Here is a 17445-nt window from a genome sequence, read left to right as displayed (position 1 = left end):
AAGTATCATCGATTAACAACCTCATAGCTCACATTTCCCTATGGAGAATTTTTACTTCTGGACTGTAGACTGTATTGCCATAATGAGTGGGAGAAATAAGAAAATAAGGCTCTGTAGTAAATATATCAAGGCTAACAGAGAACAACATTCAGAGCAGAAGTGCAGATATTTACTCCTCAAAAACAGACCCCAGGCTTTAGAAAATGTCAAATGGAGTGGTTTTATTTATTTTAGCTTTGTACATTTATGTATGACATACATTTAATACATCTACATTTAAAATGTCTAAAATGAACGAGGCACAACCAAATATGATTTCATCATATTTTTCGAATTCAAAATGAGGACATTTTGAACCACATGGTTTTTTCGGCGTAAGCGAACTCAGAGCGTTTGCAAATAATGTTGCCCGACATCCTGAAGCAAAATGGGAAGAAAACAAAAATAAATAAAAGTTTGAGTGTAAATAAGTCCCTTTAGGGCTAGATATTGGCACAGAGAATGATATCCAAATTGGAAAGTGTATATAGTTAATCATAAACCTCTATAAGCTACACACTGCTAGACATCCGCCTTCACAGTAGCACCAGTATACATGGGACAACCTAATCCCATGTACACTATAAAAGAAAACCTTTCAATTTCAATTCAACTTGGCTTTAGACTCGACCGTGTCCACTAGAACCGTTATGTGCATATATTGAATTAAGTGCAACTGCTGCTAACTTTGTTTCATTTGTGCACAATCAGAATAAAATGAACATGTACCATGATATTACATAAAAAAAATAAAATAAAAATACAAGGAAAACTAAAGCTTTTGTAACAAATGGCACATGTTATTCAATCTGATAATTGTCAGGACGGGGGAAAAAACAAAAAACTCAACCAATACAAAATGCAGACATCATCATCATCATCATTATGTGACCAGGATTCACATGTTATTCAGCTCCAATAGAGTCTGTTCCAACATCTGGTTCATATCGAGGTTCTCTTCTTTAGCATGTGAGAGTTTTTCTGTTAGAACATCAAGTGAAAGACACGTTAATATCAGTGCAAAGCATTTAGGGAATAACATGCAATGGATACCTGGAGCATGTTCATTCAAAAACGGCAGGCATAACTGTCGGACTCTTCACTGCCTATAACCAGTGTGGGGGAAAGTTACTTTTAAAAAGTAATGCGTTACAATATTTATGCGTTACAATATTTCGCTACTCCCTAAAAAAAAGTAACTAATTGGATTACTTAGTTACTTTTTATGGAATGTAATGCGTTACGTACTTTTGCACTACTTTGTCCTCACCTGGGCTGCTTGTTTGTTTGTTTTTTAACCCCAAAAGTTCTATTTATTTTTGGCCTTGTCATGAATAAGCCTCAGGCTGAAGGAAATGCAAAATCACGCCTGTACAGTAGAGGGCGCAACTCAAACCTTTTAATTGTAATGCTTTACCCCCAACACTGCCTATAACAGACTTCACACACTCAATACATGCTTTCATTTAAATAACCATAGCAGAGTACATTATATATATTTATATAAACACACCGATATACATGTGTTAATACTGTATATAATTCTCTAACACAGTTAAAGAGTGCTGACTCTTGCATAAAGCAAAAGGCATTAAATGACATCCTGATTAAAGTGGTAGCCATCCATTATCCAAATGCTGCCTTCAAGTCCTTCTGGGATGAGTTCGCAAGTTATAATTATGATTTTGGTTGCACTAAAAGACACTTTGGTCAATTTCTCTTTCACTGAATGACAAATTCAGGACTTTTTTTCCCCTCTACAATGAAGAGCAAAGAAAAATCTGTAATTTATATAATATAAATATTACATTTATAAATTATTATTGGTGCTTAATTATTAATTATACTGTTTTTGCCATTTAATATTTTTGTCGAAATCATGATACTTTTACACAGAGTTCTTTAAATAGATTTTTTGTAACATTCTAAATGTATTTACTGTCACTTAATCAATTGAACGCATCCTTGATGAATAAAGGTATTCATTTCTTTCTTCTACTGTTTTCACAGTAATTTTGATCAAATAAATGTAGCTTTGATCAATTATTCCAAAGTTTTGTCTGGTAGAGTGTTTGTTTGTATATAATAAAATGTGCATAAAAAGTGACATCAACATTTATTTTTTGTTAATCTTGTAAATCTTTTTGTTATTTTGTAAATATGATCTTTCCAACATGACTTGAAGGCAGCAAAAGTGTAACTTTGTTACAAAAACACATTTCTTGAACTTTCAATCACATCAGCATTCACTTTAGACACCATTTGGTGATGAAACAAACAAAAGTCCACACTAGTTTTAGTCGTCATTCAAGGCCATTCTTAGCTCATTAGAGAGAAGGCGGTTTTTCTCGAGTTGCTGGTAGAGACGGTCTACAGGAGCGGGCAACGCAGCAGGTTAAGACAAGAGAGAGAGAAACAGAGAAAGAAAAGAGTGAAGAAGAAATGAGAACAGCTGGAGGGATTAGTTAGTAACATTTCACTCAGACTGAAACCAACCTGGAGGAGGTGTTTGTGATGGGATCAGACAGCAGGGACCGCTAGGTTTGTGTAAGAGCTCGTGTATCCACAATAAGGACGGCCCAGTTTAACAGAACAGTCATACAGTGTTGTGTGGTTGTTGGTGAACATTGATAAAATTGTCAAAAAATTACCTGAGACAGTCTTGGAAGTGTCAAACTAGTTATTAATCCAAAGTAGCAAAGTAATAACACTCCATCCATCCATCATTTTGGATGTCTCACTCATTTAAACACATTTATCTTCTTAGTGTGTTGAATAAGGTGATATCAAAAACATTCTGGGTGGAGGATCCCGAGGACTGCAGTTGAGAAGCACTACTATATAGTGTGTATATTATACCAGTGTGGAAATTATGAGCATGCAACATCGTAGTTACATTGTCAATTAATAAGCCATGAAATTACCAAAAAGTACCAATGATTTACATAAAGTGTGTCATGCGTTAGCTGAGAAGGATTTGCATGCAGGTATGATGTTTATTCTATTCATCAGGATCAGTGTCCATATGTTTTATTAACAGTTCATGTTAATGTATTTGCCTTGGCAACTAGTTTTTTATTTTTTTGATGACTGTAGTGACTCATGTCAACTTATTAAAACTAGTTTGGGGCTGCTATTTAATAGCCTTCCTTATACTGTTTGTTCATCAGTGTAAGTGATATTGAGACACCTTGAACATTTATTCATTAATACAGTTTTTATTCACTATAGTTTAAAAAAAAAAAAAATGCTAATATAATGACAACATCTCACATAATCTTAATTATGTCAGATAACACTTAAGCAAAACATGATCAGGTCAAAGTGTCTGAATCATTTTTGGTTCCAAATTTTTATTAATTTTACAGATAGTCCACTGTATGAATATTTTTTTGGGTATATGTCGTCACAGTTTACTTAATTTTGCTATCCTCACTTACATAAATGAACTATAGTGTCCTGCACTCACTAGTAAAAATATATCAAAAATGTCTGAGTAATTTTTGGTTTGACTGTATGTGCATGTTAAATAAATTTCTTTCTAATAAATAAATACTTGGTTCAAATTCCTAAAAATTTGGGTCGTGGGTTAATGACCATGGGAAAAAGTGTGTCCCATGTCCAAACCAGTTGAGAACCACTGTACTATAGCAGCTATTATTGCAAATTAAAATAACTACTAAAATTAATAAACTACTTATTGTAAGAAAAAAAAAACTTGAAATGTAATGTAAATGAAAACATTTTCACAAATTAAAACCTTAATAAAATTTCTTTAAAATGTAACATTTAACGGATTTTTTTTAATACCGCATAAAATATGTTGCTAAAAACATACCATTAATACATTTCTGTGGTAATCCCAGTGAAAATGCCAGAAGAAGGAAAAACCTTATTGTTGATCCATAACAAGGATGAGATTACAAATGAGATTCAACTCTCATACCTCAGTAGAACATGTAAACAGCAGATTAGGAGATTTGAGCCGAATGTCAGAAAACACAGAGAAGATTTCTTGACCAGTGACGTGCGTCTGAAGTTTAAATGCTCAAACTCTAGATGTGTAACGATACATCGTTATATCGAGATATAAAAATGCGGCGATATGCATCATTGATGTAAACGATATGACTCGCGATATAGTGTTAGTTTTATGAAATGAAATCAAATGAAAACATTTATGAAATCAGAGATCTGTCCCTCCATTTAAAGTCAATTCCCCTAAAACTGAAAAAGTCACTATGGCTTTATATGATGAACAGATACAAAGACACATATACCGTAGAGAAAGCACGAGTGTACTGCGTTAGAAAAAATTGAAAGCTTACAGAGTTTCAGTAACAGTACTACATTAAACTACTATATTTAATGTTGAGTATAATGTATACTAATGCAATGGGGCAATATTTGTGGAGGTCCTGATAATGCCAAATGTCTGATTTTACCAGTAAAAAGGGCTTACATTATTTACATGTATAGTATAATTCTGTATTTTCACATTCAGAATCATGAATATTTTTATTCTGGTGTCACCATTGAATTTTTCTCTTGGGCTTCAGCGATCCTAATTCTAATTTCAAGTTAAAATTCAGTTTTATTGTTCAGTGACACCTAGTCAATTGTTAATTTACATACAAAAGGTTCAAATAAATCTTGAAATCTTGTAAATTCTTTATTAAGTTTTATGTGCAACAAAGTATTTGAAAATTGTTAATGTTTTGGAAATAAATCTGTTATTTGAATTTGTTTCATTTTTTAAAATTGTTCAAAATAATGTGATACGGATCATATTGTGAACCCAGTATCGTGACGCGTGATGCATATCGAATCGTGAGCTGAGTCTCTCTTTACATCCCTGATATATATATATATATATATATATATATATATATATATATATATATATATATATATATATATATATATATATATATATATATTTTTTTTTTTTTTTTTCATTCCATATATTTAATTTTTATATGTATATACGTGTGTATAAAATATATATTATATTTTATACACACATATTAATAATATAATTAAATGTATACATTAATTTATATAATTTAATATATAATTTAATAATAATTAAATTATATATATATATATATATATAAATTTTTTTCCCCCATTCCATACATTTTATTTTTATATGTATATACGTGTGTGTATAAAATATATATATATATATTAATAATATAATTAAATGTATAAATTAATTTATACAATATATAATTTAATAATAATTAAATAATATAATTTAATAATATAATTTATATATATATATATATATATATATATATATATATATATATATATATATATATATATATATATATATATATATATAAAAAAATTGAATATTTTTAATACACAAAATATGAAATAATGAATATAATTATAAATGTACAGGATGTAAAAATCATGAAATCATGAAATATTAAAGATATATCTATTATAACACTGTTCTTGTTCAGCAGAAAGTGGGGAATTTGTTTAAAATACCATTAATACCCATTTTCTAACGATTGTATAACGGTTTTTAAAGCATTATGAGCAGCTAACATGATATTTTCATCTACAGATATGGCTCAGACCTGCTCTCTTAATGCAAGTCTATGAGATCTCTCCTCATCTCCTTGACATTTCATGCTCATAGTGGCATTTAACATGTACATTTTGGTTTAGATACACGTTCAAACCCCAACCCAAAGTATTAGCGATGCTAGCTCACGAAACCTATTTTTCCTGAACGGCGAGAATAGGTTTATTGTCACAGGTTAAAGTTGCGGTCGACGCATTATCTTTTTTGAAAGTTTACTACAAGCCCGACAGGTTATCATGCGGTTTAATGAACAGATGTTAAAACAGAAGTGACCGTCATCTACTTCCATGACAAAACTTGATTAGAAACCCACAGAAATTTGAATAGTAGGAGAGAATGAATTTGCCTAACATGTAAATATGTGGAAACCAACTTGCAGAGCTCTAGAAACGTTCCCCACATGAAAAGACATCGGCTTTATTAAACACTTGAGGAACAGAACCTGGCTTTCACCTCTCTGAATGTCAATCTCATATAATAACCATAGAGGACGTCTACCAACGCTTCTGACTTTATTAGAGCCACAGCAATAAAAGCACATAGAAATGAAAAGGAAGAACAAAACTGGGAAAAAAAAGAAGGTTTACATAGTTTTACATAAAGATTCTGTACAATAAGAGATGGGCAACAAAACACAATGATCGATGAAAGGTGGGAAGCATATAAGAGGGATGAGAGGAAAAGAAAGGCTGGAAAGAGCAGAGTGATGTCGTTCAGCCAGCGGGAGGCGTCTTTGATGAACAATTTATCTGCACAAGGGGGAAGAAGTAAAAAATGTAGTGATGGAAGGGACAGAGAAAACGACAAAACACAAGAAAAGGGAAGAAACCACCACACACTGGAGCCACGATGCTTACCGTCCGAAAGGGACGAGGGATATTTATTATAAAGAGCCTCCCGTTAATCTCTGATAGAGTTAGAAACGTACGCTGAATCGCCATAGAGGGGAGCCACACAACCACACGGCTGTCTTACCAAGCAGCACACGCTCCTAAAGAACTACTACATAGTGACACGACATCTAACATGATGTCGACAGATGAGATCAGAAACCACTGGGCCTGTCTTCTGAACAGAAGGAGACCTTGTTAGTAGATGAATTTTACACCAGAGGAGAGAAAACACCACAAACACACACAGGAAGCCACCAAGCATGAAACGCTTCCCACTGTACAACTGTGGTGCATTTCTGAATATACATCACATGCTTTGTTAAGACTTCACAGTACTGCCAACAGGGCTGGGTGATATAGTGAATCTTCAGAGGCATTTCATATTATTCGGTTTGTGTTAACAATATTTAGGATGTTGCTAAATATATTTTAAGATAGTAAAATGGCTTAAAGGGTTGGTTCACCCATTTATTCATGTCGTTCCACATACGCAAGACCTTCGTTCATCTTTAGAACACAAATTAAGATATTTTTGATGAAATCCGAGAGCTTTCTGGCCTCCGATAGGCTATAAGACTATTAATCAAGGCCCAGAAAGGTAGTAAAGACATCATTAAAATAATCCATGTGACTACAGTGGTTCATCCTTAATGTTATGAGGCGATGAGAATACTTTTTGTGCGCAAAAATAAGCAACAAATTTATTCAATTTCTTCTGTTCTGTGTCGCATGCGTGTGATGCCGACGCAGGAGCCGGCCAATAATGAGCCGGCATTCTGATGGAAGAGAAGAAATTGTTGAATAAAGTCTGTTTTTTACGCATTAAAAAATTTTCTCGTCACTTGATAACATTAAGGTTGAACCACTGTAGTCTCATGGACTTTTTAACGATGTCTTTACTACTTTTTTTGGACCTTGAAAGTGCTAATTGTGTTGCTATCTATGGGGCTCTCAGATTTTATCAAAATTATCTTAATTTGTGTACCGAAGACAACGAAGGTCTTACGGGTGTGGAACGACATGAAGGAGTGTAATAAATGACAGAAATTTTATTTTTGGGTGAACTAACCCTTTAAGTACGAGATTAGATGGGTGACTATCAAAAAGTCTGATTCATTTTCATGAATCAGTACTTTTTTAGTGAATCTGTTTGAACAGATTCTGATTCTGTGATTACTTTGTCACAGAAATCCCAATGTTTTCGCAAAAAAACAAAAACAAAAACCTACCGTTCAAAAGTTTGGGGTCGGTAATATATTTTTTAATGAAAGAAGTCTTTTTCAGTAATATTGTGAAATATTGTCATCATTTAAAACAAAGACTATAGAATAACACAAGACGTGTCACTCGTATTGTTTTGAATGGGAGAAAGTGCGACGCACAATATGGCGGAATAAGTCCCGCCTTCTAAATAAGAGCCAATCGCTGATTGGTAAAGTCATTGCGTCACTGCAGCGGCCGTTAGAAGCTCCGGTTCCTATAGAAACAGTCAAGTGCGCAAGAGACGCGCATTTAGGACTGCACATGTGCATTAGCTTGATCCAGCCTGAAAAATACAGTTTTTTTGTCATGATTCGAGCATTTAGAAACTAAGTTTATGAGATTTATGAAATTTAATCGAAAGCTTGGCAAACAGCTTTGGAGAATTTTATGTTTCCCCATTCAAAGAGATAGGAGCTGCACTTGAATGCCCAAGAGGCGTTTCAGAGATGGCCGCCGAGTGAAATGACTTGTCTTAAAGGGACTTTGTTTAAAACCACGGTTTTCTATTTTGATATAAAACGTAATTTATTCCTGTTATTCCAGTATCATTACTCCAGTCTTCAGTGTCACATGATCCTTCAGAAATCATTCTAATATGCTGATCTGCTGCTATAGAAACATTATTATTATTATTATTATTATTATTATAATCAATCTTGAGAACAGTTGTGCTGCTTAATATTTTTGTGGACCGTGATGGATTTTTTTTCCCTTTTTTTTTTCCTCTCTCAGGATTCTTTGAATTTGAACGTAAAAAAAAAAAAAAAAAAAAAAAAAAAAAAAGCAAATTTGTAACATTATGAAACTCAAAGTTAAAATATTTAAATACTTCTATAAACAACATAAATATATAAACTTTTAAAAGCTATATTGCCCAGCCCTAGTACTGACCAACAAAGTTTAACCAAAGATTTGAGATAGTTAGGAGTCGCCATTTTCTGGCAAGATTATTTTGAATAAAGGTGACAATAGTTATGAATTCAAAAAACAAAACTCCTATACACTGACTCTACAAGCCATGGCCACAACAATTTAACACTCAAGGAAAAATTTGCAATAAGCAAACGACTTGACACATCAAATACCTATAACACGGACCATATGTCTTGTAGAGTTACAGAGATAGCAGAGTATTTAAACAGAAGAAAGAGTCATAGTGTGTGAACTGAAGATACAAGACCTTATTTAGAGAGGGGGATTATGGGTAATGTGGGAGGGGAGGGGCACAGGCACAGGCAGAGACCGCAGATGAATTACATTGAAGTCATGTCGTTGAGAGCGTGGTCCAGCTCCTCGCTGATGGCTTTGTACTTGAGTTTCTGGGAATATAACTCATCTATCGGGTTTGATGGAGGGAAGGACAGAGGAGGGTGGACAGGAAGAAGGGGAAGGGGTATAAAAACAGGTGCAGGAGTGAAGCATCCAGTCCAGCGGCAAGACAGGCCCCAATGAACGGAGTGACAGACAGCGAGAGAGTGACGTGAAGACAGTGTGGAGGGAAAACAGAAAATAAAGTTAACGAGGAATGGAAAGGAACTGAAACACAAGACGCATTCGTCAGAGCCACTCGCTCACAGGTCACCTGTCTCGACTAGCGAAAATTAACATTTCGTCTTTATTTTCTCACTCTCATGTCATTCAAAACCTGTATGACTTTTTTCCCATCAGTGGAAAACAAACATTTGGAAAATGCCCAGAATGTTCGTTTCCCGCACGTCGTAGTTCCCAAACCTCATTCAACTCAAATATGGCTCGTCTAGATGTCATTTCAGGTGTTTTTGGTTTCAGAGTTATGTCATTGATGTCTTGAACAGTGTTAATTTTGACAGCAAATTTTGATTTAGTTTTAGTCATAGTCTTTTGACTAAAATGCCATTTAGTTTTAGTCATATTTTAGGTCATCGGAAATTGTTTTAGTTTTAGTCTACTAAAATCTAATTAGGTTAAAGGTGCACTAGAACGTTCTTTCACAAGATGTAATATAAGTCTAAGGTGTCTCCTGAATGGGTCTGTGAAGTTTCAGCTCAAAATACCCCATAGATTTTTTTTTAATAAATTTTTTTAACTGCCTATTTTGGGGCATCATTAAGTATGCGCCGATTCAGGGTGTGCGACCCCTTTAAATTCTCATGCTCCCTGCCCCCGAGCTTGCGCTTGCCTTAAACAGTGCAGAAACAAAGTTCACACAGCTAATATAACCCTCAAAATGGATCTTTACAAAATGTTCGTCATGCAGCATGTCTAATCGTGTAAGTATGGTATTTATTTGGATGTTTACATTTGATTCTGAATTAGTTTGATGGTGCTTCGTGGCTAAAGCTAACATTACACACTGTTGGAGAGATTTATAAAGAATGAAGTTGTGTTTATGAATTATACAGACTGCAAGTGTTTAAAATAGCGACGGCTCGTTTCTGTGAATATAGTAATAAACGATGGTAGCTTTAACCACATTTAACAGTACATTAGCAACATGCTAACGAAACATTTAGAAAGACAATTTACAAATATCACTAAAAATATCATGATATCATGGATCATGTCAGTTATTATCGCTCCATCTGCCATTTTTTGCTATTGTTCTTGTTTGCTTACCTAGTCTGATGATTCAGCTGTGCACAGATCCAGACGTTAATACTGGCTGCCCTTGTCTAATGCCTTGAACATGAGCTGGCATATGCAAATATTGGGGGCGTACATATTAAATGATCCCGACCGTTGCGTAACAGCCGGTGTTAGGTTGAGAGTCGCCTGTTCTTCGGAGGTCTTTTAAACAAATGAGATTTATATAAGAAGGAGGAAACAACGGAGTTTGAAACTCAGTGTATGTCATTTCCATGTACTGAACTCTTGTTATTTAACTATGCCAAGATAAATTCAATTTTTGATTCTAGGGCACCTTTAAATTGTAATGCATTAAGCATTTCTCTAACAATACACAGATCCAATACACTGATAGGTGAATCTGATATTCTCCAAACTGTTTGTTCACCCAACTGTACTTTGCTCGCCAAAGCGGATGGTTTTTGACCGTTCAAGTGCAAAAACACACGAAAGACTAAAATTTAGTGCTTTTCAGGGATTGACACACTTATCATTGAGGTACTATTATAGTTTTCGTTTAGATTTGATTTTTAGTTTTTCTGCTTTCATTGTAAATTTAGTTAAAATACAAATTACTAAAACTTATGTCTGTTTGTTTTTGCTTTTAAAATGTCTATAAGTTTTTATTTCTGTTTGTTATATTAATACCTCAGGTTAAGCTAAAGCTTAGAAACTAGATGAAATAAAATAAATTTATTTTTTATTTCAGTTAACGTTTATTTCAAGTAATGAAGATTTCTTTGGTTTTAGGTTTAGCTAACTATAATAACCCTTATTCTTGTAAAATATATTGAATAATGTGTCAAATAATGTTCTTAGATACAGTATTTTACTATGAATTAAATATAAATTAAATTAAATACAGTTTATTGTGTAAACAAAATAATAAATAAATAAATAAATAAATAATTATAAACCATCCCGAAATACACTGGACGAGCCTGTAGAGGGCGCAACAGCGCCACTTTTCCCGCGGTTCGATCAGCACATTACACTTCAAATGTGCGCATCTTCCACACAGGACAGCAGTCCTGACAGGATATCTTCCCAAATCGTCCCTTTCTTTCATTTTCATCTCGTTTTTATTCATTAACGAAAATTAGAGTCGATTTTAGTCATAGTTTTAGTCATTCAAAACACATTTTTATTTAGTCATCGTCTCGTTTTCGTCCATGAAAAAAACTGATGAAAATTATTCGTCAATGAAATTAACACTGGTCTAGAAGCACGCTTTATGTAGTGCACAAGTCATGTACGATAATGTTTTTTTAAAGTCTCTTATGATCACCAAGACTGCATTTACTTGATCAAAAACAATAAAACACTAGTATTGTGAAAATAACTTTTCTATTTTACTTTGTTATTATGTAATTTATTCCTGTGATGGAAAAGCTCAATTTTCAGCATCATCACTCCAGTCTTCAGATCCTTCAGAAATCATTCTAATATGATTATTTGCTTTTTTTTTTCTTCAGGATTCTTTGATTAATACAAAGTTCATTTATTCATTTTAAAATCTTTTGTAACATTATAAATGTTTTTACTGTCACTTTTGATTCATTTAATGAATCCTTGCTGTATACAAGTATTAATTTCCTTCTTAACAGACCACAAACTTTTGAACTTTTAGTGTAAGTGTTTGTTTATGGTGCTTTTATTGTATATTATGGGAGTTCAACAGCATCATTTCCCATTATGGAAAAAGTGCACTGTGGGAATTTGTTTGTGAAACATCATTCATGCTCCACAGAAGAAAATGAATTCAAACAGGTTTGAAATGACATGAAGGTGAGAAAATGACATTTTTCGTTTCTGGATGAACTATTCCTGTTAAGGCATTCTTACTAATGCCTCCCTGTCCAGGAATTTGTATTATCACAGATACATTAACAAAGTGCAAACACATCTGTATAATTATGAAAATGAACATGTGCTTGTGTAAATCTAAACGAGTAGAACAGTAGAAGGCTATTTAACTGCAGGCTCATAAAAGCCTAATAAAGTTGCACGTAATTGGACCGGTGTCACCTTACAAAACAATGTGAAGTCTGTGTGTGGATCTGCTCAATGAAAAGAAGTAATGCTTAATTGTGTGACTGAACCGATAAGGAAGCTGAAAGAAAGCCAGTGGGGCAGAAGGTTTGAGGAACAGCATGATGACAGAGAAATAAAAGGCTGAAAGCTTTATGACCTGAAGCGAAAGCGGTTTTCTCCCTGAATACTTCACAATCACACAAATGAATGACAATTCACCAGGGGCTGAAATGACACTGAATGAGAGAATGAGTGAATGAAAGTCGTACCTTCAAGGTCATCAATGGTCTTCTCAAGCTTGGCGACTGACCTCTCAGCGAACTCGGCACGGGTCTCGGCCTGCAGCAAACAAAAACATTGCCCTGAACCAAGAGTAATTTCTAACTAATAATGTATTTAAATGCACTGAACAGAACAGGGAGACAATACTAGCCTCCCCTGGAGAGAAGGATGATAAAGAAGTTCGTACCTCCTTCAGTTTGTCAGTAAGGACCTTGATCTCCTCCTCATATTTGTCTTCCTTCTGTGAGTACTGCAGACATCACAAGAACGACAAACGTCACGACAAACCAGCACACATGACCACTTCACACTATATGAGCGCTTCGCTCAATAACACTTTTTGTTACTGTACATAATATCCATATCTGATCTCTAGGACTGACTGCTTACACTGTCATTTTGTAAATGACAATCATGGACAGTGTATGTAACACTCAATTATCTACTTTGGTTGTATCAGGAAGACATTTAAGAGTAGCTGTCATCGTAGAAATAATTTATAATAATAATAATAATAATAATAATAATAATAAATGATATTAATAATCTGATGTTTTAATAATAGCATTTAATAATAATAATAATAATAAATGATAATTATTATGGTTTGATAGTTATTACCACTATTATTAAAAACACAATATAATTACTATTATTAAATTAAAATGCTATTATTAAAACAAATTACTAAATTGTTTTAATAAATAAATAATGCTAATTATTATGATTTAATAATAATAAGTTATTACCACTTATTAAAAAAACCCAAATTTAATTACTATTATTAAATGAAAACGCTATTAAAACAAATTACTAATATTTTTAATAATAATAAAAAAATAAATAATAAATGATAATTAAGGTTTGATAATAATAGTTATTATTACTACCACTATTATTATTAAAAAACACAACAAATATAATTAATATTATTAAATAAAAACGCTATTATTAAAACATCAAATTTCTAATATTCTTAATAATAATAAATAATGCTAATTATGGTTTGATAATTATTATTATTATTATTATTAAAACAAATACAATTACTATTATTAAATATTATTATTATTATTATTATTATTATTATTAAAAACGCTATTAAAAACATTACTAATATTTTTAATAATAATAATAATAATAATAATAATAATAATAATTATTATTATTATTATAAAATCATCATCATCATTATTATTATTATTAAAAACATAAATATAAATATTATTATTTAATAATAATAATTATATTTGTTGTTTTTTAATAGTAAGTGCTATTAAAACAAATTACTAATATTTTTTAATAATTATTATTACAAAATCATCATCTTTATTATTATTAAAAAACATCAAATATAATTACTATTAAATATTATTTAATTATATTTATAATTATATTTATTTTTATATTTAGTATTTTAACAATAATAATGTCCTATTAAAAACAAATTACTAATATTTTCTAATAATAATAATAATAATACTAATAATAATATTTGTTTTTAATAATTATAATTATTTTGTATAATACAAAATAATTATAATTATTAAACAAATATAAATACTATGTAATAATAATAATAATAATAAATATTTAATAGTAATTTGTTTTTTTTATAAATAATCATTTTGTAATAATAATAATAATAATAATAATAATAATAGCTGCTATTAAAACAAATTACTTATTACAATAATTATTTTATTTGATTGATTTACTTAAATCTTTAAGTTAATACAAAGAACGATAACTATAACAATATCGACAAAGATGTAGTTCTAAATATCGTTTTAAATATAAAAGAATAGCAGAGTTCACAACACAACTATAAATGATAAAGGCACAGAGAAACAATATCATTGGAATAAATTTCAGAAGGATTTTTTCAGCCAATCAGAACCCACTAGACTTTAAACAGCTCGAGAATTTAACACAGCGGACGACAAAACTGTAGTGCGCGCATAGAGTAAACAGAACGATATCGTCCGCTGGTGTGGACGCTAATATAGTTATCGTTCTTGGAGTGAAGGGGCCTTTACACTTCCTGCTGAAAAAGACCCTGGCCTTTAGCTGGTCACCAGCATATGTTGTGTTCTAGATGCTGGTGCCTCCACTAGGCTTCTGAACCAGCTTAACCAGATTTCACCATTAACAAGATTTTCTTGGTCAACCAGAAAGCTTAAAAAAAGGCTATGCTGATGCACCAGCTAGACCAGCAGAAAAGCAGTAGAAATCAGAAAATTAAGCTGATATTTTCAGCAAAGGACGTAACCCTCTGCTGAGAGGCTCATTTTGCAGACAAAATTGGATTGTGAAACAAAGACACTGGTTATCCCGGTTTGTTCAGGAGGAGGGGTGGATGGTGTGCCCGGGGCAGCAGCAGCAGCACACCTACCTTCTCAGCCTGGGCTTCCAGGGACTTCAGGTTGTTGGTCACAGTTTTCAACTCTTCCTCAAGCTCAGAGCATTTGCTGGTGTTTTACACACACAACGCAGAGGAGAGGAGGAAGGTGAAGATGAGGAGTAGGAACAAGAGGAGGAAAGGTACATTGAGAAGAGGAGGAGAACCAGAAGCAGGTTGGAAATATTGACATCAGGGAACCGGAAAAGAGAGGAAAGAAGAGGAACAAAAGAAACAAAACCCAAAATCAATCAAAACTGGGGTGGAGGACAAGGGGAGACCGAAATAACACAGCAGGAATGTGCTGTGATGATCTGCTGCATGCAAACGGCTACACCTTACAAGAAGTGTTCGAGTAGCAGCATTCCTGCTAAGTTAGAAGGGCGTGAAACCAAAAGCTACAAACAAACAAACAAAAAGATGGACCAAATCAGGTAGCAAGCAGGGTGCACGCACTCAGGTGGGACAGTTAGGTGTATGCGACCTAATGAGTCATGTGCAGTACCTGGTTTTCTGATGCCTTTAATGACTTATAGGTTTGGTCCAACACTCGAACCTCATCCTGTAATCTTCGAACGCGTCTGTTAATGTGTGCAGGGGAAGGCCATTCCAAACGCAGGCCACATGCAAGTTAACAGTGCATGCAGAAATAAAACATTATAAAAGACAACCAAAACAAAAACAGGAATGTGAGGCAGGTATTAGCCAACAGCAAAATGGGAGTAAAATTCTTAAGGGACGTACACACAGGACACAATCTTGACAGTAACTGTCGGTATGTGCGTCGGATGCACATTTCAGAATCTCAGCGGAAGTAGAAGGTCATCCAGGTATTTTTCGTCTACTGCTTTATGAATACTTTGTACTCTGACATACTACTTATTTGATGTACTATATAGTGGATTTCAACAGTTACCAACAGGTTGAAGGTCCAAATTGCAGCTTCAAAGGGCTCTACATGATCCCAGATGAGGAATAAGGGTCTTATCTAGTGAAACGATTGGTCATTTTATAAAAAAAAAAAAAAAAAAAAAAATATTATATGCTTTTTAACCACAAATGCTCATCTTGCACTAGCTCTGCGATGCGCCACGCATTATGTAATCACGTTGGAAAGGTCACGCGTGATATAGGCGGAAGTACCGTGGTAGGGCGAAAAACTCGACATTGTTATTTTACCTTTTTTTGTAAAGGACGTTTGACTTAGTCTTTGCACATTCGCTTTGTAGACACTGGATCGGTACTTCCGCCTACGTCACGCGTGACCAATCCAACATGATTACGTAATGAGTGGCGCATCTCAGAGCAGTGTAAGATGAGCATTTGTGGTTAAAGTATATACATTTTGTTTTGTTTTTTTAAGAAAATGACGCTTCATAAGACCCTTATTCTTCGTCTGGGATCGTGTAGAGCTGCATTGAAACTGCAATCTGGACCTTCAACCTGTTGGTAATTGTTGAAGTCCACCATAAGGAGAAAAATCCTGGAATGTTTTCCTCAAAAACCTTAATTTCTTTTCGACTGAAGAATTGTAAATGATCAGAAAATTTGAATTCTGAAGTGAACTAATCTAATGGACCAATCAGAAAAAGCAAGGGGCGGGACGGGCGGTTTTGAATTTGATTGTGGTGGTAAAAATTGGTTTGGGCAGGTGGACCAGTTTGGCGGTTTTTCAAAGTTCTAAATTATAAGATAATTGGTTAATAAACAAAACTGAAGTGTCCATGTACTCCATAAAATCAGTCATGATGTAACTAAACACACAGGCCCACCACAGAGTTGGCTGGCACTGACGTCGCCGATGAGCACGCACTTTTAGCCAATCAGCGATCAGGTTTAGCATGATAACTTTCAGCTGTATATTCAAATGATCGCTAAGCCAAAGTGGCATAAATATACAGTTGTGTCGACAGTAAAGAGTGGGAGTGTGACCTAACTCTCCAAACATTACACCTGTGGTGGGAGATGACTCAAAGGCTCTTTATAAATATAGCCAACTCTGAGAGCACAGTTGAATGACTTAATTGAAATCGAATATGGAATTATGACTACTGTCCATCGTCATGTGCACACTGGCCTGATCAGGTCATCTGCAGTTGTCCCAGTCAGACAAAGTTGAAAGTCAACAATTAATCAGTTTTGGTTGTGCAAAGTTCTGCGTAATGTTCAACAATGTGTACTTCAAGAAAGACACACTAGCTCTGTTTAAAAAGTTAAAGTGCATTATTATTATTGTCGCTAATTTTCTTAAAACGAATGACACATTTTCAGCTTTTAAGGTGCGTGTGAGGTTTAAAATCTGTTAATTTCTTGACTGCAAATAT

The 17445-nt window shown here is 33.5% G+C and overlaps 1 protein-coding gene across 14 annotated transcripts in view; it reads right to left on the bottom strand.

Moving 5' to 3' along the window:
- Positions 1 to 195: 195 nt before the first annotated feature.
- tpm1 (tropomyosin 1 (alpha)) overlaps positions 196 to 17445 on the bottom strand; it is a 32827-nt gene continuing 15577 nt past the window's right edge. For 5 of the 14 annotated variants that reach the window (XM_048159598.1, XM_048159585.1, XM_048159584.1 and 2 more), the window contains 4 exons: positions 15116 to 15191; positions 12908 to 12970; positions 12708 to 12777; positions 196 to 1020 (listed from right to left, as the gene is read on the bottom strand). In XM_048159598.1, coding sequence (XP_048015555.1) covers positions 938 to 1020; positions 12708 to 12777; positions 12908 to 12970; positions 15116 to 15191 — 292 coding nt within the window. In that variant the 3' untranslated portion in view covers positions 196 to 937. Of the gene's footprint in view, positions 2410 to 6133; positions 6394 to 9053; positions 9137 to 12707; positions 12778 to 12907; positions 12971 to 15115; positions 15192 to 15626; positions 15703 to 17445 lie in introns of those variants that run through there. The other 9 variants (XM_048159588.1, XM_048159587.1, XM_048159595.1 and 6 more) reach the window with 6 other exon arrangements.

This window comes from Megalobrama amblycephala, linkage group LG15 (assembly GCF_018812025.1).
Source record: "Megalobrama amblycephala isolate DHTTF-2021 linkage group LG15, ASM1881202v1, whole genome shotgun sequence".
Classification (NCBI taxonomy): Eukaryota; Metazoa; Chordata; class Actinopteri; order Cypriniformes; family Xenocyprididae; genus Megalobrama; species Megalobrama amblycephala.
This window is presented reverse-complemented; position numbering and strand designations above follow the sequence as displayed.